The sequence below is a fragment of the Microtus ochrogaster genome, chromosome 1 (assembly GCF_000317375.1).
Source record: "Microtus ochrogaster isolate Prairie Vole_2 chromosome 1, MicOch1.0, whole genome shotgun sequence".
Taxonomy (NCBI): domain Eukaryota; kingdom Metazoa; phylum Chordata; class Mammalia; order Rodentia; family Cricetidae; genus Microtus; species Microtus ochrogaster.
Genome location: NC_022009.1, coordinates 24,757,075 through 24,780,443, shown reverse-complemented (window position 1 = coordinate 24,780,443; position 23,369 = coordinate 24,757,075). Strand labels below are relative to the sequence as shown.

Below are 23,369 nucleotides of genomic sequence, written 5' to 3'. Positions count from 1 at the left end.
CTGAGATTCATACTAAAAATTTAGAGATGAAATATAGTGAATTTGAGGTCAGGGATACATGAGTACTACCAAGAGAGAGAGAGAGAGAGAGAGAGAGAGAGAGAGAGACAGAACAAACCAGGTGTGGTAGCATGTGCCTACAATCCCACCACTCTAGAAGCTGAGCCAGAAGGACTCCAAGTCCAAAGTAATTAAAATAAATGCAAACATCAACAATTTTATCTTGTGCAGTTTGGCAAAGACTATGTGATCAGAAAAATATTTATCAAGAGGTACAACTAAAAGATTATCTTTACAATAAAGAAATTTGGTACATAGTACCTTTTAACCAAGGGATCAGTGATGTGGGATGTCCTTCTGTATATGTGTTGCTTCTACTGGTTGATGAACAAAGCTCATTTTGGCCAATGGCTTAGCAGGGTAAAGCCAGGCAGGAAATCTGAACAGAGATAGAAAGAGTAGGTGGAGTCGAGGAGATGCCATGTAGCCGCCAAAGAAGAAAGATGCCAGATCTTTACCAGTACCATGAGCCTCATGGTAAAATATAAAATAACAGAAATGGGTTAATTTAAGATGTAAGAGCTAGCTGGAAATATGCCTGAACCATTGGCCAAACAATGTTGCAATTAATATAGTTTTTTGTGTGATTACTCGGGTCTGGACAACTGGGAAACTGAAGTGCAGTCTCCTTTTACATATCAGAGTACCATCAGCAATGAGGATGGGAGCTGGAGCAATGACTCAGCAGTTAAGAACACTTGTAGAGGACCCAGGTTCAATTCCCAGTACCCATATCAGATGAGGCACAACCTCCTATAACTCTAGTTCCAGGGGATCTGATGCCCTCTGCTGGCCCCCAAAGGCACCTGCATGTATGCAGTGCACAAACTTATGAAAGAGACACATACATACAAAGAAAGAACCAAATATTTTTAAAAAAGAAAAAACAAAAAACAAAAAAAAAATGAGACTAACTTAACAGTTTAGTTTCCTTGTGCTTTGGGATATGTACAACATCAACAATGCAGTGATCTAATGACTCTAAAATGGAGAAGCTATCAGAAAATCCAGAATGCGGGACATTCTATAAAACTACAGTCCTATTGCCGGGGAGGAAAGTGGGATCTTGGGGGTGGGGTGGGTTGGGGGTAAGGGGAGATGGGGAGAGAAAAGTGAGAAGGGGAGGATGGGGGGAACTTGGGGAAACAGGATGATTGGGATAAAGGAAGGCCGGATAGGGGGGCACGGAAGCACAATTCTTAGTTAAGGGAGCCACCTTAGGGCTGGCAAGAGACTTGAACCTAGAGTGGCTCCCAGGAGCCCAAGGCGATGTCCCCAGTTAGTTCCTTGGGCAGCTGAGGATAGAGAACCTGAAATGACCCTATCCTATAGCAATACTGACGAATATCTTGCATATCACCATAGAACCTTCATCTGGTGATGGATGGAGATAGAGACAGAGACCCACACTGGAGCACTGGACTGAGCTCCCAAGTTCCCAATGAGGAGCAGAAGGAGGGAGAAGATGAGCAAGGAAGTCAGGACCACGAGGGGTGCACCCACCCACTGAGACAGTGGGGCTGATCTATTGGGAGCTCACCAAGGCCAGCTGGACTATGACTGAAAAAGCATGGGATAAAACCGGACTCTCTGAACATGGCGAACAATGAGGGATGATGAGAAGCCAAGGACAATGGCACGGGGTTTTGATCCTACTTCATGTTCTGGCTTTGTGGGAGCCTAGCCAGTTTGGATGTTCACCTTCCTAGACATGGACGGAGAGGGGAGGACCTTGGACTTTCCACAGGGCAGGGAACCCTGACTGCTCTTTGGACTGGAGAGGGAGGGGAGAGGAGTGGGGGGAGGGGGAGAAGGGTGGGAGGAGGGGGAGGGAAATGGGAGGCTGGGGGGAGGGGGAAAAACTTTTTTTTTCTTTTCTCAATAAAAAAAAAAAAAAAAACTACAGTCCTATCTTGTTCAAAGATGTAAATGTCATAACAGAAAGAAAAGATGGGAAGCTATTCTGGGTTAAATAAGGTTAAAAAGGCAGGCTATCTATATACAATGCACACTTCTCAATGGCAAATAGCTATAAGGACATTACAATGGGAAAAATCCAGATAGACTGCGGTCAGAGAGAATTCAATCAGGGTTGACTCTTGGATATAATAATGGCATTATAATTCTATAGAAGAATGTCCTTGTTTCTGAGATTCATACTAAAAATTTAGAGATGAAATACTCATTGTTTGAAATTTACTTTTCAAAAGTTAAGTCAATGTATGCAGGGGAGAATATGAATAAAGAAAAAATAAAAATTCTTAGTGGATCTGAAAGAAAACATCTTTGTTGTGGGGGACTCATTCACTTTCCTTTAGGTTTGAAATTTCTCAAAATAAGTTTGGAAAAATAACTAAAATAGAAAATACCATCCATTTTGGTTTTGCAAATTTTACTGAAGTGCTTCTCGACCAGGCTTCTGGCTAAGACCAAGTGAGAATTCCATCATCTCCAAGACAACTGGAATAATTCAGGCAGCAACCATGTCCCTGGAACCTGCCCAAGAGTGACCAGTGTTCACTGGCACTGCCTCCTCAAACAAGAATGAGGGTGGCCACTTTTACCACCACTCTGTGTAGAACTGTACTTATTAAAACAACCGGCCTGACAAAGCTGGAGACTTTAGAAGACAGAGCTAAATGCCAATGGTTCTGCGAATTAGAAACAGAAAGACTGTGGGTGAGGTTTGTTTCCTTCTTTGACTCCCCAAGTGACTAGACTTTTACTATGAGCATGGATTACCCTTTATGATCTAGAATCAGATCAAAAGGCAAATGTGATATTGAAAGAGAAAAAAGCCCTTCAGTGTTTTCCAGACCTTCGACCTTGTTTTATAGGCCCCACTTTCTAGGCCCTTCCCCAGCCTCAGTACCAGAATCTCTAGGAGGGTCTAGGAAGCTAAATCTTTAATAGATGTTTCAAGTGGGCTTCATGGTACAACAAACCTGGTAAGCAACTCCATTCAGAGAAGGGAACCCAAAGCACTTCAGGCTGGCTCACCCTTCCCTGGACTGTCCCTGGGCAGGACACTAATTCCTCTGTTCTAATCCCCTGGGTCAGTGCTGTCCCTCTCTGAGTAATATTCTATTTATAATTGAGCTTCTCATTGAGCATGCCTACTAGACAGAAATATACCAATCTAAGAGGTGGAGAGTCCTCGATTTCCTGACAGCAGTGTTTCCCAGTGTAAGTTAGTAAGTCAGTTACAGGAGTGGATTGTCTCTGCAGCCTGGGTAACACGTATATACCTTTCCCTAGAAAAAGCTCCAACTCCCAGGATAATAAGCCCAAATCCCCTGGCATCATCCTGAGAATCTACTGGGACAATACTGTTGACACTAATTCAATATTTAGAGTAGTACTACCCTCAGCCCTGGAAAGAAGAAGCTCAGCAGGAGATTATGAGGCTGAGGTGGGGTGCAGGCAGTCCTTCTGAGGGAGGCTTTGGACGGCTAGCCATGAAAGCTGCCCTACTATCATTTTTCTCTTTCTTTTTAATAATTTATTTATTTTTATTCTATGTGCATTGGTGTTTTGCCTGTATGTATGTCTATGTGAGGATGTTGGGTCCCCTAACACTGGAGTTACAGACAGTTGTGAGCCTCCATGAGGGTGCTGGGAATTAAACCCTGGTCCTCTGGAAGGACAGTCAGTGCTCTTAATCACTGAACCATCTCTCCAGCCCTTTTTTCTTTTGAGCCCATGTGTGGTGGTGCATGCCTTTACCCCTGGCACTTGGGAAGCAGAGAAGGAAGATCACTGTGAGTTTGAGTTTGAGGCCAGTCTGGTCGACACCGTAAGTTTCAGGACAGGCAGGACTAAATAGATGGACCCTGTCTCAAATAATAGAAATGATGATAAAGATAATAAAAGATTTGGTTGAGGGGGATGTTTAGTTTTTATTTTTTGAGAAAGGGCCTCATCATGTAGCCCTGACTGACTTGGAACTCACAGAGATCCACATGCCTCTGCCTCCCAAGTCCTGGTATTAAAGACATATTCCACCATCCTCCCTCAAAAATTTGTTTATGTCCCTTTATGTATATGTGTGTGTCTGTTTGTCTGTCTGTATAAACATTCACCAAGTACATGCAAGTGTACTCAGAGACCACAGAGAAAATCAGACCTCTGGAACTATTGTTACAAGTGGCTGTGCACCACCTGATGTGTGTGTGGACACTGAACTCAGGTCCTCTGCAGAAGAAGCAAGTGCTCTTAACTTCTAAGCCATCTCTCCAGCCTCCTGTTCTGCTTTCTTAGCTCTAATGGAGTTGACAGCTGGGCTAGACGGATCACAGTCCAAACACAAAGTGTATAGTTATTAGAAAAAGCTGTTAGGAGGGGACTTTTTTAAGTATAACAAAATTACTTTCTAGGCAACTGTTAACAAATCATAATTGGCCTACCACATAAAGATGGTTCAGCCAATGACGGGCCACATATGAGATGATGACTATACCATATAGCCTAATTATGTAACAGGCTGTATTATCTAGGTTTATGAAAGTAGATTCTAATGTTCACACAAAGATAAAAATCCCATAAGGACCAGCTTCTCATTACATAATACATGACCACATCACTTTTAACTGACCTTCATGCTGTTACAAGGCAAAAAGATATGAAAAAGGAGTTAACGCAACAGAATTCTGACCATTTTTAAAAACACTTGTCTTTGAGATAGAATATCATGTAATTCAGATTGGCCTTGAACTCTTTTTTTCTTCCATTTATTTATTTATTTCTACCTCCTCCCTGCCACCACCTCCCATTTCCCTCCCCCTCCCCCATCAAGTCCCCCTCCCTCATCAGCTTGAAGAGCAATCAGGGTTCCCTGACCTGTGGAAAGCCCAAGGACCGCCCACCTCTATCCAGGTCTAGTAAGGTGAGCATCCGAACTGCCTAGGTTCCCCCAAAGCCAGTACGTGCAGTAGGATCAAAAACCCACTGCCATTGTTCTTGAGTTCTCAGTAGTCCTCATTGTTCGCTATGTTCAGCTAGTCCGGTTTTATCCCATGCTTTTTCAGACCCAGGCCAGCTGGCCTTGGTGAGTTCCCGATAGAACATCCCCATTGTCTCAGTGTGTGGGTGTACCCCTCGCGGTCCTGAGTTCCTTGCTCGTGCTCCCTCTCCTTCTGCTCCTGATTTGGACCTTGAGATTTCAGTCCAATGCTCCATTGTGGGTCTGTCTCTGTCTCATTTCATCGCCTGATGAAGGTTAATATTCAGGAGGATGCCTATATGTTTGTCTTTGGATTCACCTTCTTATTTAGCTTCTCTAGGAACATGAATTATAAGCTCAATGTCCTTTATTTATGGCTAGAAACCAAATATGAGTGAGTACATCCCATGTTCCTCTTTTTGGGTCTGGCTTACCTCACTCATGGCCTTGAACTCTTATGTAGTTAAGGATGACGCTGAACTTCTGACCCTCCTGTTTCTCCCTTTCAGAGCTGGGATTCCAGGCATGTGCCAGTTCGCCCAGTTTTATGAAGTGCTGGGGACCCTGCCCAGGACTTCCTACATATTAGTCAAGCACTCCACAAGTGAACAGTATTTCCAGTCCACGTTTAAATAGCTTTTCTAGTAACTACAGTTTGAAATGTAGGACTGAAAGTTAAAAGTCAGGAGCTGGAGAGATGGCTCAGCGGTTAAGAACTCTGACTGTTCTTCCAAAGGACCCAGGTTCAATTCCCAGCAGCCACATGGCAGCTCACAACTGTCTGAAAATCCAGTTCTAGGAGATCTGACACCTTCACACCAATTCACATAAAATAAAGTTAAATAAATCATAAAAAATTATTCTTTAAAAGGGAAAAAAAGTTTAAAGTCTAAATTGAAAAGAACAGCAAATTATTTTTTCAGAACTAACTCCATGGAGCCTTGATGGATATATGCCATGAGATACTAGAATTACCACCACCACCCCGTGTTTTCCGAATTGCCGTTTTTAACAGCTCAGAGAGTTATTTATCCTGCGTGTGAAAGCTTCTTATTTTTCTTACACAAATGAGTTTCAGGGAGAAATGTCTCCATGCAAATCATTCAGTAAAAGGCAGAAGAGTGAGATATTGCTAACCTGAAAAGCCAGAGTCCTTGTCTGAGTCGGCAGCCACCACGCCGAGTGGTCGAGCTACTCTTTTCACCTCTGGGCCTCGGCCTGGCTTGGCAGAGAGCCTTCGAGGGCTCTCTCTGGATGGCATTTTCCTCTCCATGGTCAGTGTGCCGGGAGCTGGACCACAGGCGATCTTCGCATATGGACTGCTCTATGAAAACAGCAGTGACATAAGAAGTCATTACCTGAAGGGTGAGCCAGGTGAGCCAAAAGGTAAAGAAAGGAAGGCAAAGAATGCTAGCCTCACCCACTGTAGGAGTACCTCCTGTGGTCTCGGCTGACCAAGCTTCAAGTTTACTAATCAGAAAGGTTTCCACCCGAATGGAGGTTCACCATCCCCTTGCTGCCCTCTGCTTCCATTGTGAATTCAAGGCACACAAACCACATTCAGTGGAAGCTTTCTGAACTGCTAACAAAGGGACATTTGATTAGCCTTTTTGGAATGGGTAACCAAATAAACTTGCTCTCCTCCCTGAGGAGAGGAGAGGTAACAACAACCAGCAAGGGTGCTTTCCCGGTAGACCTCTGCATGATTAAAGCCATACTTACAGTTCTCAGAATGAAGTACTGAGCAGAGTACCAATGTCAGACACGCATGCATAATTACACATACGACCTCAAAAGATTTTTTATGCTTAGTGCATTTATTTTTGTGTCTGTGTATACACTTGAGTGAGCCCCCATGTGCCATGATGCATCTGTGGAGGTCAAAGGACAGCTTGCAGGAGTTAGGCCTATCCTTTCATGTCATGGGTCCTGGAGATCAACTCAGGTTGCCAGGTGACAAGCACCTTTACCTGCTGAACTACCTCACTGGACCTCTATACTACTTTTTAACATAGAACGATACCCCCCCCCAAAAAAAAAAAACAACCCACAAGGGGACTGGAGAGATGGCTCAGTGGTTAAAAGCACTGGCTGCTCTTCCAGAGGACCCAGGTTCAATTCCCAGCACATGACAGTTCACAACTGTCTATAACTCCAGTTCCTGGAGATCTGACACCTTCACACCAATGCACATAAAATAAAAGTTAAAGAAATTATTTTTTTTTAAAAAAAACACAAAACTTTTACACCCCTGAAAGTATAGCTCAGTAGTAGAATGTTTACTTAGTATACTAAAGGCCTAAGTTTGATAACAACAAAAAAGTAAAAACTTTTACGATAAATGTCATATTTAAGAAGTGTTTATGGGCCGGGCGGTGGTGGCGCACGCCTTTAATCCCAGCACTCGGGAGGCAGAGGCAGGCGGATCTCTGTGAGTTCGAGGCCAGCCTGGTCTACAAGAGCTAGTTCCGGGATGGGCACCAAAGCTACAGAGAAACCCTGTCTCAAAAAAAAACCAAAAAAAAAAAAAAGTAAGAAGTGTTTATGGAGGGTGGGCTGAAAAGATGGCTCAGCAGTTAGGAGCAGGTTTGATTCCCAGTACCCACATAGTGGCTCACAACTACTCTAGTCCCAGGGGATCCAATGCCCTGTGTGCACTAGGTACACAAGTTGTACACAGACATACATGCAAACAAAACACTCCATATACATAAAATAAAATTTTTAAAAGGTAAGCGCTTAAATTGCATAAGGGTATGTAACATTTATTGCTGCTAATACTGTTCTCGAGTTTCACAAGATCCTGCTCAGCCCTAATCCCATTTTTCAATGAAGCTCAGATACATCACATTCAGTCAAATGTATACATAAAAAACATATATCAAGTGCTCCTATCAACTGGGCATTGTGACTAGAACAATTGTGTTTATATTCTTCCTGCAGCCTGTGATCTAAAGAGAGAGGAACAGATACTAAACAAGTATTCACACAACTGACGGTTAAGTTGACAGGAGCTATGAAGAAGTGAGGCTAAAGGTCAGGAGCACCAGGACAGTGCCGTGCGGCTGGATTCTGGAGCACGAAGATACCCTACACTGACAATGGGGTGGGGGAAGAGCAGACACACAGGACAGACAGGCCTTGAAGTCGCACATGCTGGAAAGACTGTGGATATTAACTAGGGGACAGTGGGAGTGGTGCAACACTCCCAGAACTCAGGGGCAAAGTTAGGTGGACCTCTGTGAGTCTGAGACCAACCTGGTCTATATAGTGAGTTTTAGGCCAGCCAGGACTACCTAGCCAGATCCTGTATTAAAACAACAAAAACAAGGGACACTTTGGGGATAAGAAAACAGGATGCCACAAAGGAAAAGAGTAATATTGAAACTAGGCAGGCGTAAGCAAAGTCTGGGGATGCTTTAATTCAGTCTACTTAGGACTCCAAGCACCTCAGCCAAGCAGCACTGTGCCTGGAATATCCTGAAGCCATACCTGAACATTTCTGCTAGTTTAGGACCTAGTGAACTAGAGGGAAGCCTCACGGTGAAATGAAACAGGAGACACATGCTTCCATGCTACCGTGAGTAACCTCTTGCTCATATACATACAGACCAGAGGTTCTCAACATGTGGGTCGCGACCCCTGTGGGGGTCAAACAACCCTTTCACAGGTCCACATATCAGAATCCTTCATGTCGGATACTTATATTACAATTCATAACCGTAGCAAAATTACAGTTATGAAGTAACAACAAAAGTAATTTTATGGTTGGGGATCACCACACATGAGCAACTATATTTATTAAAGGGTCACAGCATTAGGAAAGTTGGGACCATGTTATAGACCATTGCAGTCACTCTCATCCAGATCACGTCAAATCACTCTTCTACCAGTCACACACAATGACAAGCAATGACACTGTCATTTAACAGAGCACTGCCCAAAGGCAATGTTTCTCTGTTGGACAGCGATGATGTCTGATAGCCTGGGCAACCCTGTTTAAAAAGTAGACTAAAATGTAAAACCGTATCCCTAATTAAAGCAGGAGCCTATGAAAACCCAAGAAATGCATCTAGTATAATTTTCCTTAACTAATGCTGTTCAAAAGTGAGCAGAGCCTTCTTGAAAAGGAAACTAGATGTGGCTTCTGGACAGCATGCAGACTAAGGTCTGCCCAAGCTGCTGGCCCAGAGTAGGGCAGGTCACGTCTGGTGCAGCTAATTACGAATCTGAGACAGCGTCACGCTAGCTTACTAGACACAGGACATTTTACAGGCATGTTAGAAAAAAACATCCCAATTTAGTCTTCTATGACCCTCGTGACTAGACAATGAGAAAAGTTAATAAAATGTTAGTACTGTTTAAAAAAATGCAGTCGGTGGAACTACAGAAAAACACACAGGAAGTTACTCTGGTTCACAGAGAATTTACAGGGTAATGTTGACTGCAGAACCAAAATACAGAAACTTTGATAAATCTGTTACATTCTAAAATTTTTGATTCTAGGGAACTGGTGGCAATTGGGAATAAAAACAACAAAACCCACACAATTGGCTTTAGAATGGCAAGATATCTATTCTGGATGCAAAAAAAAATGATTAAAAATATGAAAGCCTGTCTTCTTGATAAAGTTCTGCTTAAGCAGGAAGACAGCCTTAGTGTTACAGCCGAGGCGGCCCATGTGGGAAGGAGTACCAGAGTTACACCCACCTCCCTTCTTTGGGAGTGGGCTCACATACACAACAGAAGAAACCCTGGGCAGAAAAACGGAGCAGTGCTATTTCCCACCAACACCCCTTAAGCCCAGGACCACACAAACGGCAAAAGCTAAAACCTCAAGAAATCAAGAGGGTTTTATTTTTCCCTCCTCAGTACTATGTTATGATAAAGTTACTTACAAGCATTTGAAAATGGAATAGGTGGTCTTTACCCGCCACTTCATCTCTCTGCTTCCCGACAAAGATGGGAAGCCACTACGGCTTTCTACGCATGAGGACTAACTGATGCTCCCACCCAGCAGAGCGACCCTAACTGGGCCTCATTTGAATATACTTGTTACACATTATCCAAAAGGTTGTCAACGCCAGCAGTATACAGCAAAATTCAAACTGGGAGCTCAGTCAGCACATAGGCTCATATCAACTGGCACGGGACATTCCCGGAAGTACTCCACAGCACCTGGGGCTTACTTCCATTTTTCAGTCCTGAATTAGCGTCACTATTCATCGCTAGAACCTCAGAGTTGTTGGTTCTGTTTTTATTTTGTTTTCATCTTTGCAACAGACTTGTGAGGTACTCAAGAGAATAATAAATTCTAACAAATCTCAGTCTGGACGTCTCTGAAAGCCAAAGCAGTTTCGCTGTCGTCAAAACACCGGAGTTCAGGTATTGACAGTCAAGACTGCATTTCCAAATACCAGGATCACCTCAAGATCTAAATTTCAGGTCTAGCCCAACATACCCCCTACTCTAAGATGAAGCCATTGGGACACGTACATCAACTGAATTAAAAGCTGGTGTGACCCACTGTCTCTGGGGAGTTTGGAGTTTGGGATACAAAGCGACCAGAGGGTTCCGGGAAAACGATCTGAAACGCAGCTCTTAGCCCTCCCCTTTTCAGCTACTTGGCAACATTCCTGAGAGCGAGCTCACGCTCCCTTTAAATGTGTCACGTGTACGACATGCTGTGTCACGTGTATGACATGCGTGCATGGAGAGGTGTGAGGTGAAGGCCCAAGCAAAGGCTTATTTAGAATAAAGTGGTAAGGCCATCGAAAGTAGAACCTTTATCGGCCATAAAACCACAGCTTTTACAAATGGATTAGTAGGTTTTCTCTGAAGTCCTTTTCTTTTGATCTGCGTTCTCAGAATTACCATTCCAGGCGAATGTGCATTTTAGTGGCGGAAAAACTGCGCCTGCCTACGTGTCTCTTATTCATATTCTCCTCCGTTCTCCTCTCCGTTCCCAAAACTGGCTAAGATCCTGCCCTGCACCACACGGTCGCACGGCTTCCCACGGCTCTCTCCATCCTCCTTCGAAGGGGGGGGGGGCCGTGTGATTCGAGAACGTTCTCAGACCACACTTTAAAAGGGGGCTCACAGGAACAGTGCCCACCTACCCACTCGCACCAGCCCACATGACGTCTGTGCCAGGCAGCATGCACATCCTCCAGGCATCAGCTAGCCTGCCAACTCAACAGGGCAGAATTGGGCAGACCACAGGACTATGCCGTGACTGGCATACCACCAGTCTCCAGGGCAAAGGCCCAGGCAATGCCTATTGCCAGGACTTGGGCAATAAACAGAGAGCTTGGCTCTGGCCTGGGTCCTGGGTCCAGAGCAAAAATGCCCGACCCACCCACTAACCACTGACTTCTTACTTGGCACTATCCAGCCGCCTTCTTCCTCACAACCCTCTCTCTCTTTGGCACCACGCCTGGCTAGTTGGCCTAAAGTGGGGGACCGAAGGCCTCCGAAATAGACAGTGCACCTGTGTCCGGGCATAGCTCCTAAATGAAGATCCTGGACACTCACCTGGGCTGACTCACTCGGTAAGCAGCCCTCATGCCCACCAACCGGCCCGTTCCCAGACCCCTCTGCTTACAGCCCGGCAAGCCTTCAGGCTCTCCTCCCGCAGGAGCCCGGGTATGCAGGGCCAGGCCAGGGCACACGTGCCCTAAGGGACTCACACCACTTGCCCCTCACACGAGGCCCCTCCCGACAAACACACCGTCTCGGCCTCACCCCAGATTCCCTATCCCACGCGGGCCTGATCCTGACAGCACACCAACTAGAAGCAAGCCAGGGATGGCGAGTCCCTCTGCTCCCGATATTTGGCGCCCCCGTTCTCCAAAAGTCCTGGTTCTCCTTTGTGTCCACTCGGCTCTCTTTCCTCTCCCACCTGCTTTCTCGGTGCTTCCAGTCCCAGCCTCCCAGTGTCGCCATCCCAGTTCCCCCACCACACAACAACCACTGCTGTGCCCGGAGTCCAGCGAGCCCTGCCTGTCTCACCTACGGCCAGGGTCGCCGCTCCACTACCAGCCTGGCGGATCAGCCGGCGCATGCGCGAGCCGGGCCCCACGACTCCATGACAACCCGGTATTCGCCGGGTCTCTAGCTATCCCCCAGGCCTCCCGCCCATTTCTCCACCCCTTCGCCGCCGCGACGGCTTTCGCCGGTCACGTGACCCGGCTCCGCGGAACCAGCACCACGGAGGCTGCGCGCTGTGCTCCTAGATGGGCACTTGGAGACCCGCCCCCCCCCGCTTTCCCTGTCTACGCCGGAAGACCTACGGCGCTCTCTCCGCCGCGGAGGTCCTCTCTATGGTCGGCACCTACGGCTTCGCCGCCATTTTGTCGCGTTCCTCCAGTTATTGTGTTGAGAGCAGGCACGTAGGGCTCAATGTTGAGGGCAGGGGTGGTGGCTTCTAGCCACCCGGCAGGAGTCGGAGTTCGTCTGGGGACTCTGAGGGGAATCTACTCTCGGGGTGTGTCTCCTGGGGCCCGGAACCGGACCCGCCGGGCCCGGGGTGGCCGCAGCGCCCAGGGTGGGAGGACTCTCGCGGGCTCGTAGCCCGGCGCGGTGGCCCTGCGGCTCCCTCACATTTGTGCCACGCCTGTCGCCTGGTTTGCTTTCCCGTCAACCCTCCAGACCGTGCACGAGGGCTAGACTCAAAATTAGTGGGATGACTTCATGCCATTTGATGTTTGCCTCGCTTTGCCCGGGCTGTGGGAGATGTCGGGTTTTATAGACGATGTCCTGTACCTGGCCCTGGGAAGCTGCCCCTCGAATACCATGAAGGGAAAGGGTAGCACAAAAATGAGCATAATCCCTAAGAGAAGTGCTTCATAGCTTAAAAGGAGGACTGTTCGAACTTGGTTCTGGAGCTATCTTTGTCCAACCCGGTACTCCAGGAAGTGCTGTTAAACATGGAATAAAATGAGGGTGTTACGGTTTCGGCCGCATTAGCGGTATGCAGCTAATAGCTGCTTTATTGCACAGCGAAGATTATCGCATGTTCTTGGCACTACAGATAGTTACATTGGAACCTTGCGGATCTAGACGGCGAATGGTCCTGCATTGGTAATCCAAGCAGCTTAAAGGTCATAGTTAATCACATTATTCGTCCAGACACAGATGAAGCTAATGTATTAGCATGAATGTACTTATTAGCATAAGCCCTCCCAGCAAGTAATAGTTGAATGCCTGCACCGTGTAAGGCTGTTGTTTGGGAAATGGAGGAAATGAAAACAGTGGTTAACCATTATCACATGATTAAGAGCCTGTAGCTTTACGTACATTTCTCAGGACGCCTCAAAAATTGCATGGCGTCCCTGCTCTTGGTTATACACCAAGGAACTGAATTTTGTGCCTCTGACACAGCTGCAAAGACTGAGCTGCAAATACTGCCCTTAACTAAAAACGATCCTTGCTTCAAACACCTTAAAGATTAAACACTTGAAATACAACGGTCAAATAACCAACATGAGAAAATGTAAGTGCCAAAAAAGTGAACAAATCAATAAAAGCAAAGGAGAAAAAAATTATTCAGCTTGAGTCATTGTTGAAAGGGGAAGACACGAGGTAAAGCTGTAAGTACAGATGAAAGTCATTTTACAGTAACGGAAGTGGGATAATGCACACGGACGGAAATGAGCAAATGAAATATTCAGAGCCGTGAGGAATGACTTTGTCTTGGACCTCAAAAGGGGAAAATAAATCAGATTTCCCTTGCATATTAGCAGACAGCTACTTGCATTTCAAAATAAAGTCAGTGGTATGTATGGATAAACGTAATTTTATAAGTATTTTACTCTATGAGTCTATATGAAGAAATTCATAAAGGGGGAAGATAGGATATTGTTGGGTAGCCAAATCATTTTTTTTTTTCATCCTTTATTGATTTCCCAGGGTTGTAAATTGGCTCCTGAATGGATAGTTTCTGTGGTCTGGGGCCTTTAATCATTGTTCTAAGATTCTTGGTTGGGCTAAGGTCCCTGATAATGTAGAAGAGATTTTGAAGCATGATTCTTTTGACTTTCAGGTCTTAGCAGTTTGAATCCTCCCCAGTACTGCTGGAGGCTCAAGACTTAGTTTACCAACACCATCTCCAGCAGGGGGAGACATGATACTTTAAATGCTGCACTAGAATTTGAGACTAGATTTCTCCCTGCAAGCAGAGGTGGGTCGGAAATCTCAACTCTGTCCAGTCTACTTCAATAAATTATCACCTATCCATATGAGGATTTGACTTCTTAGTTTCATGTGAGGTGTGGATTGTGTATGTATACATGTATGTATGTACGTGTGTGAGATTTTATATTAATATTATACACACACACATACACACACACATATATATATATATATATATACCTTTCAACTCTTAATTTTTCTTTATTTGTAGGTTATCTCTCACTATGTAGCTGTGTCTGGCCCGGCCTGGCACTCACTTTGTAACCCACGCTGACCCCACTTTAAGCTCACAGTAGTTCTCCTGCCTCTGCCTCCTGAACGCTGGAACTACAGCTGTGAGCTACTATGCCTGGTATACTTTCAAATATTTATAAATAATAATCATTTTGTCAGGCTTGATGGTACATTCCTATAATCCTAGCTACTTGAGAGGCTGAGGCAGAAGGATGACTTGAGCCCAAAAGGTCAAAGCTACTCTAGAGATAGGGGCCGGGGAAAGATCCCAGTGTTTAATAATTAATACATAGACTTGAATTTAAAATTACAGTTATTTTAAAAATCATTTACAAGATACTAGTAATATGAACCAAGGAAACCATCCAAAATAACTAGTTTCAAATCCCAGCTTCTTTCATTATCAATTTATAAAAGAAAAGGCATCTTGAGATCCCCTATACGAAAGATGTAGGTATAATCACAATGTAAAAATTGGATAATTTCAAGATGGGCATGGTGGTGTACACCTTTAATCCCAGCACTCAGGAGGCTGAGTTGAAGGCCAGCTTGCTCTACAATACAAGTTCCAGGACAGTCAGGGCTGCACAGAGAAACCCTGTCTCAGAAATCAGAGTCATGCAAAACCAGAGACACGTTCTCATTTCTCCAGCTTTACCAAGGACCAGAAAAAAACACAAGTACTGTATCGGTTCCTGGACCAGCATTTAGGGCCAGTGATTGCATTTTTCTGATTTCCCTTGGCCATCTGTAACATCCTCTAGTCTTAATCAGTACCTGGCATCATCATCATTATTATTATTATTATTGGTTTTTCGAGACAGGATTTCTCTGTAGCTTTGGTGCCTGTGTCAGACCTAGCTCTTGTAGACCAGGCTGGCCTCGAACTCCCAGAGATCAGCCTGCCTCTGCCTCCCGAGTGCTGGGATTAAAGGCGTGCGCCACCACCGTCCAGCACTTGTAGACCAGGCTGGCCTCGAACTCCCAGAGATCAGCCTGCCTCTGCCTCCCGAGTGCTGGGATTAAAGGCGTGCGCCACCACTGTCCGGCAGTACCTGGCATTATTGATGCTGGCCAATTAGTAGAGTGAGGGTCTGCTGGTGTGGTAGACACACGTGTGTGCACTGGAGGGTCTCCTGGTGTGGAAGACACACGTGTGTGCACTGGAGGGTCTGCTGGTGTGGTAGACACACGTGTGTGCACTGGAGGATCTGCTGGTGTAGACACATGTGCACTAGAGGGTCTGCTGGTGTGGTAGACACACGTGTGCACTGGAGGGTCTGCTGGTGTGGTAGACACACGTGTGCACTGGAGGGTCTGCTGGTGTGGTAGACACGTGTGTGCACTGGAGGGTCTGCTGGTGTGGTAGACACGTGTGTGCAGTGGAGGATCTGCTGGTGTGGAAGATACGTGTGTGCACTGGAGTGCCAGAGTCATGCTGAGGGGAGAGGCAGCTCTCCAGCATGGACAGTCTCACATGGGCACAGATATGGACAGGTCAGAAGTAGAAGGACGCACGGCCTCTTTCCCCTGAGCAGCCACATTACTTCTCCACTGGTCTTCATAGTGGCAATCTGGAAAAGCAGGATCATGAGGAGGACAATGTCCAGATACAGTCAGGGGGATAACATTTAGGCACAGTTTTGAGTCCGAGTCCGGGGCCAGGAAATTCCTCCCAAGCAGCTAGCTTGCTTTCTCTCTCCTTGCTGGTACTCTAAACTCCTTTCGCATTCAAATACTCAGTCTCTGACACATAGAACATTCAAGGCTGACCTGAGCTTCATGAGACCCTGCAGAGAGGGAGACGGGAAAGGGAATGAGAGGGAGAGGAAAGTCACTCTCCAGACTCTGTTCCACACTTATGATTCTAGAAAAGAATCACCAAAACCCTACTATTCTTGTCTCTCTGAATCATTTGTGGGTTTTTTTTTCCCATTCTGATCATTTGCTCAAGAATGCTCTTCAGGAGCTGGAGAGATGGCTCAGAGGTTAAAAGCACTGGTTGCTCTTCCAGAGGTCCCTTTTTCGATGCTCAGCACCCATATGTCAGCTCACAAACAGCTTAAACTCCAGTCCCAGGTGGTCTGGCGCTATCTTCTGGTCTCTTCAGATACTGCATGCCCATGGTGCGCAGACATAAACATGGGCAAAACACTCATACACGTGAACATTACCTGTTTTTTGTTTTTATCTTTTAAAAAAAATGCCTCCTTAAATTTGATCTAGCTCAGGGCTTATGGTATTTAAAGTCTATGAAGAATATCAGTAGAGCGGACATGCGTAGTGTCTGTGCGACAGACCAAAACATTCCTAAGAATTGTACCACACACTTCTGGAGGAGGTAGACTGGTTTGGATCTGTAAAGGTATCACTCCAAGGGTTGGCCAGTTGGGTCTGTTTAAGACTCACCGAACCTGCTCCATCACTACCCTATATCTTAAAAGATTAGGAGACTGAAGGGCTGGGTGGATAGCTCAGTCAAAAAAGTACATGAAAGTGTGATGCTCCAGCATCCAAATAAGAAGCCAAGCATGAGTATGTCCTGCAGTCTCAGCAAGGATGATGTCTTCATTACTGTCCTATTGCTGTGAAGATACTGTCACCAAGGGTAGGTATAGAAAAACAGCATGTAAATGGGGGCTTGCTCACAGTCTCAGAAATCTAGTCCATGATCATCACAGTGGAGAGACTGAGGTGACAGGCAGGCAGGCACAGCCATGGAGCAGTAGCTGAGAGTTCACATCCTGAATCTGCAGGCAGGTGGAGATAGTGAGACTAGATCTGGTGTGGGCTTTTGAAATCTTAAGCTCATCCCCAGTGACACACCTCCTCCAAAACCACACCTCCTAATCTTTCCTAAACAGGTCCACCAACCTGGATCCAAATATATGAGCCTATGGGGGCCATTCTCAATCAAACCACCATAGGGGACATAGAGACAAAGGGGATGCCTGGGGCTTCTGGCCGGGTAGGCCAGCATTACTCTGCTAGTTCCGGCTCCCAGTGAGAGCTTTTCTCTAAAGTTGAGATAGATGGCTCCTGAAGACCAACACTCAAGGTGTCCTCTAGCTCTCGTGTGCACACACATATGTGCACATGCGCGCGCACACACACACACACAAATTTATATACGCAAACAAAAAAGAACTAAGAGCCTGAAATTGGTAAAGGAAATTAAGTTTATTTACAGTTTGACCAAACCAGGAAGAGAGACTCCTAGTTTCTCTCCACTTCCTCCGTAGCAGCATTACAGCTCTATAGGAAAGATGAAATAAGTCAGGAAATCTGCAGCGTGGAGTTGTCAGAGCCCTGTGGAATGTCTTCCTGGGAAACAAGTTCCTCTAGCTAGCTAGCTGGTGCCAGGACTTCAGTCTTCCCCTTCCCCCAGCATGGGATTCCTGGGGAAATTTTAATTATCTGGAGTCCATTGTTTCAATAGCCTGATAGCCAAAGGGAAGGGCATAAGTGTCTCTTCTTCTGACCAGCTCCTCCTGCCATAGCTGGGACAGCACCACAACAGGCTGGACTAGCAGCTGCCTGATGTTAGGATGAAGTCCTGCCCAGTTGTTCATCAGGACTACCTGGAGGGTTTATCTCCGTCCAGAACTTGCTTCTCTGGGGCTGATTGCCTAATCTTGGAGCCCAAGATCTCAAAACGAAGGCTGGAAAGCAAGCAATCCGTTTCCAAAGACTCAAATACCATAGGCTGGATGGCTTTTTTTTTTTTTAAATTTGGGTGGGGACAACCTTTTGAAAATTTGAATGAAAAAGTCAGTCCTCCTAATTTAAATTCAAATTCTCTTTTCCTTGCTTAATGTCAAAGAAGATTTGAGACGGATAAAGCATTCATTCCCCCCCCCATGCTTTATCATGCTTTCAACCTGTTTTGAAGATGGTGACGTTGTCAAGACCTGCAGTTCAGTGGATTCCTTACAAGGCCACCATGCACCTTGGAAACCGTACAAAAACAAAGACATCATTAAGAAGTCTTTTCTACTGGTGTAAAAAGTGTGAACTGCTCACCCAGAACTTGGGTCTCTTTGTAGTTTACCCGTGTCCCTTTTAAGACTTGAAAAGCTGCTTTTATCTAGTGTAAGCCTCATCCACTGGAGCCCGGGGACAGGATCTGGAGCCCTCATTGAAGTGACAGCCATCCACCTGCAGAGCCGCAGTGCTTTTGGTCTTCAGCTTTGTGGTCAGGGATAACAGGATCACCCACAGGATCTGCCCACAGGGTGAATCCGGGAGAACTCACGGCAATGCCATGTACTAATAGTCTGATGAAATTCTCCCTGCAGCAACTTGTGACAGGGCATGGGGATTTTCTCCAGTGTCATCACACCCCAGCAGGGGTGATGGTGTCATCCAGGTGCAGGTGTTCTCAGCTGTCCTTTACCTGTTGTCTCCCCGTGTCACAGCCAGCCAAGAAAGCAGACGACAGGCTCATCTCTATTACGCGGGGAATTACCAAGTGGTTGCCTAGCAACTCCCGTAGAGCAATCAACACGGTCTCTGTTGTGGTATATGGAGTGGTTGGCTTTCCTCTCAAGAACATTTGCATATTTCTCTTGGGTCTCTGGGAAAAAAAATAGGTATGTCTCTCCCCAGCTCCGAAGCTATTTAAATGATCTTTGTCTTGCTTTTCCTTCGGCATTCACGCTAGGGTGATTCATTATCACAATAAATGACAACTATTTGCTCTGATTATTAACACAGCAAATGCTCCAATTCAATTCAATTCAATAAATGCTTCCCATGTTCCACAAGGCACTCTACACACTATAAAGAATTCTGAGGATGAACAAGTGTGGCCCCTGTTCTTAGCCAACTTGAAATTTCGTGTAGATAGGTGGGGAGCACAGCTCAATGGTAGAGCATTTACCCAGCACACACAAAACCCAGGGTGTGGTCCCCCGCCCCGGAGGTGGCGGGGAATAATGAATATAATTGCTTACATCTTTGATATGTATAGGAATTACTTGTTTACATGTGTGAAAGAAATGTGTATATGCGATAGAAAGGTATTTTTATTTAGGATAATTCCTTTGTGTTTGATCAAAGGATGGGTTTTTTTTTTCGCTTTTATAGATTCCTGCCTTTCTAGCTTACAGCTGCAATCAGTTCAAAAAGCTGTAATCAGTTCAAAATCACTTTTAAGACCCAGCTCCTATTGGAATCTAAATAATTAGCAGCTCTTAAAAGGCTCTTGTAGGAACGTGTTGCAGCCGCTGTCTGATAGGCTGGCGCAGCCCAGCGCCAGCCTGTACTGCAGTCTTTCAGTATAATTGCTGCTGCGGTGCTCACAGCCTGTACCTCTGTTTTACACATTGCAGTTTAAAGGAGCCTCTTCCCTACCTTTCTTTGTCTGCTTTGGAGCAATGTGACTGCCTCTTTGATCCTTTCTAACTCAGACCGACAGGAAGCAATAGAGGGAGGATTGTACGCCATCATCAACGAGGTGGCGACCCAGGAGTCCACCATCTGCATCCATGCCCCTTGGGCAACCAGAGATCAACCAGGGATGCAGAAATCTGCCATGACGGGATGGGGACCTTGATACCATGCCCAGAGAGTCAGAGAGTCTGTCTGGACCAAAGGAGTAAAGAATGACTCAGATTGAATCCGTGTGCTCTTCTGGAAAATACGATAAGGGTTTGCAAAGCAAGTCTACCAACTGTCAATGTGAAGATAACTAAGGGCTTAGTGTCAAAGTTAGGAAAAGAGCCTGAGGCTGGAGAGACGGCTAAGAGGTTAGGAACACTTGCTGATCCTGCAGAGGACCTGGTTTCGCTCCCCAGCACCCACATCTCCCTCAAAAACAAAACCAAAAAGCAATGGTAATGGCTCCTGCTGTCGAGCTGACAGCCTCAGCTCGAACCAATCTCAGGGTACACAGGGGGGAAGCAGAAAATCCAAGCACAGAGTCATCCTTTAACCTCCACGTGCGTGCTATGGCATGTTCTTGCCCATCCCCCAACACAAGTAAATAAAATAAAAAAAATGTTGAAGTGGACCTGGGACAGATACTCTGCTGCCCTTTGATGCCAGCAACCCCTTCACGGCTGTAATCTATATCCCGTATCCGCCATTTATTCAGAGCGTCTTCTCCTTCTTCAGCTGAAATAGCAAAAATTTTGCCTCAGAAGCCTATATCCAATCCTATCTGATTCATTGTCCCTAACAAGAGAACAAAAACCTATTTTCTTTCCATTCAGAAACCCTGCAGCTAGACTTTCTCTAGTTGGGGCTGTGGGGACAGTTTCAGAGAGACCCCTCGCTTTTAACTAAAGAGCCCTCCAAGAAGTGGGGGTGGGCAATCAACTAGTGGGGGGTGGTGATGGACTGCCCCAGATGCTGTCCTCTAAGTTTTATCTATTTACTTTTTCATTTATTTTTATTTCATTCTATTTTTTTTTTTTACCTATGCACCGTGTGAGTGTGTGTACCGGAGCCCTGGGAGGTCAGAAGAGGGTATAGGATCCCTTGGATCTGGAGTTGCAGGTGGTTGAGAGTGGTCACGCAGGTGCTGGGAATCAAACCCCAGTCCCCTGGAAGAGAAGCCTGTGCTCTTAACTACTGAGTCATCTCTCTAGCCCCTATTTATTTATTTATTTATTTATTTATTTATTTATTTATTTATTCTATGTTTATATTTTGAGATAGGGTCTTATGTAATCCACACTGGCCTTAAACTCCCTCTCTAGCTGAAGATGACCTTGAAGGTCTGATCCTCCTGGAATGCCTTTGGTGCTGGAGACCAAACCCGGGGCTTCCAGAACTCAAGACCTGTGCTCTACCCTCTACATCCCAAGCCCCTTTTGGTTTCAGGATTAGGTTGAATGAACCCAAGGCCTTCTTTGTAGCCTTGTGCAAGCGACAAGTATGCACATTACCAAGGAGCCCATGGCATTTTTCATAATGTCATTGCTAAAGACAGAATTTTATTATGTCCCACCTATAGAAGAAAGAAGGCCTGGTATCTTAGAATGCCGAACTTCAACATCCCATTTGTACCTCTCTGTGTCCCAGCCTGCATGTCATTAGCCTCTCCGGAAGGTCTCCTTGTCATGCTGTTTCTGGAAAGCTCTCAAGGGCTCAGGAGCAAACCAACTATGTTCTTCTACTTCAGCTTCTCCGCTGATGACCTGATGTTTGTAAACTCTGTAAAAAGGAACACCTCTGTAAGAACATCGTCTCTCTGCTGGGAACAAATATTCTCTCCCCTCTCTGCTAAGGCCACTGTAGGTCAGCAAGTTGCCAGAGAGGAAGGCAGGAAGAGGCAAGGACCCTCTCACTGAATGTGTACATTTTCTTTTCTTAGAATATTATCATCTTATTTCTTTGTGTATTTATTTAGAGAAAGGGTCTTTCTAAGTCATCCTAGCCGTCCTGGAACTCCCTATATCCACCAGGCTGGACTGGAACTCATGGAGATTCTCCTGCCTCTGCCTCCCACGTGCCAGACTCAAAGGGATATACTACCCTTTTACACACTGTAGTGTACTTCCTTAACTAGTTGGACCTCACACACACTGGTGGTGTACTTTCTTAACTAGTTGGACTTGATGAACTTAATCCCAGCACTCAGAAGGTAGACAGGCAGATATCTGTGAGTTTGAGGTCAGCCTGGTCTACATAACAAGTTCCAGGCCATCCAGGGCTTCATAGTGAGACTCTGCCTCAAAAGGCCCAAAAGAAACAAAGCAAAACTGCTTGTGCTGTGGGACAATGGTCTGTACCCTGTCACTTGTATTTTAAATAAACGCTGATTGGTCAGTAGCCAGGCAGGAAGTATAGGTGGGGCAACGAGAATTCTGGGAAGAGGGAAGTTTCAGTCTGCAGTCGTCACACAGACAGAGGAAGCCAGACACAGAGCAAGCAAGATGTGACTGCCTCGCTGAAATCGGTACCAAGCCACGTGGCTAACACAGACAAGAATTATGGGCTAATATAAGTTATAAGAGTTAATAAGAAGTGTGAACTAATATGCCAATCAGTTTATAATTAATATAGAGCTCTGTGTGACTGAACGACTGCCTGACGGGGCAGGATTGGGTGGGACAGAAACCTCTGTCTCTGTCTACATGCTTGTGATTTTACTTGCTCAAAATCTTACACAATTCCTTCTCCTTTTCTCACTCCAGCTTTTCCCTTACTGGGGCTAGAAGCGAGCTGTGTGGGCTAGGATGGAGAGTGGCAAACAGGTGATTAATTCCTCCCCATTGTTCTTCTCTTTCTTCCCAGGGAACCTATCACTTAAACAACTCCAATAAAACTCAAACCTTTCCTCTACCCACAGAAAAGGAGCAAGAGTAAGCCAGTCAGTACAAATGATTGCTATTCTTTGGGCTAGTTGAGAAGGCTGGTGACATTCTGGAAATCCCATTCCAGCATCCATAAAACCTAGGCATGTTAGAGGTTCCTTGTATAACTTTTAAAATGGGAACAGAGAAACTTCTCAGTGCTTAAGAGCACTTACTAGTCATTCAAAGGACATGAGTTCAGAACCCAGGACCCACATAGGGAAGTTCACAAATGCCTGTAATTCCACCTCTGTGGGATCTGGCCCCCAAGAGTGCCCGCATGCACATAACATACATTCCTACAGACATATAAATACATATAAACACAAGCTCATGAATAAACAAATGCTAAAAATAAAGTTTTTTTTTAAAGCTTTAAATGGAGAGATGGCTCAGCAATTAAGAGTACTGGTTGCTATTCCAGAGAAATTAAATCTGGTTCCTAGTACCCATATGGCGGCTCATGACTTTTTTGTAACTCCAATCCTAGGGGATCCAATCAAGGGCACTGCATGTACATAGTAAAGAGGCATACATGCAGTAAGAATAACCATACACAGAAAAAAATAAAAATAAAGGTTAAGGACTGGAAAGATGGCTCAGAGGTTAAGAGGACTGGCTGTTCTTCTAGAAGT

General features: G+C 45.5%; 1 protein-coding gene across 9 annotated transcripts in view; it reads right to left on the bottom strand.

The window, feature by feature from the left end:
- The window catches only part of Cipc (CLOCK interacting pacemaker), an 82,360-nt gene that overhangs the window by 7,524 nt on the left and 51,467 nt on the right, over positions 1-23,369 (bottom strand). The window contains exons 1-3 of one of the 9 annotated variants that reach the window (XM_026780264.1): positions 12,014-12,153; positions 6,423-6,581; positions 6,140-6,326 (exon numbers count right to left, since the gene is read on the bottom strand). In XM_026780264.1, the coding sequence (XP_026636065.1) occupies positions 6,140-6,275 (136 nt within the window). In that variant the 5' untranslated portion in view covers positions 6,276-6,326; positions 6,423-6,581; positions 12,014-12,153. The other 8 variants (XM_026780261.1, XM_026780278.1, XM_026780268.1 and 5 more) reach the window with 8 other exon arrangements.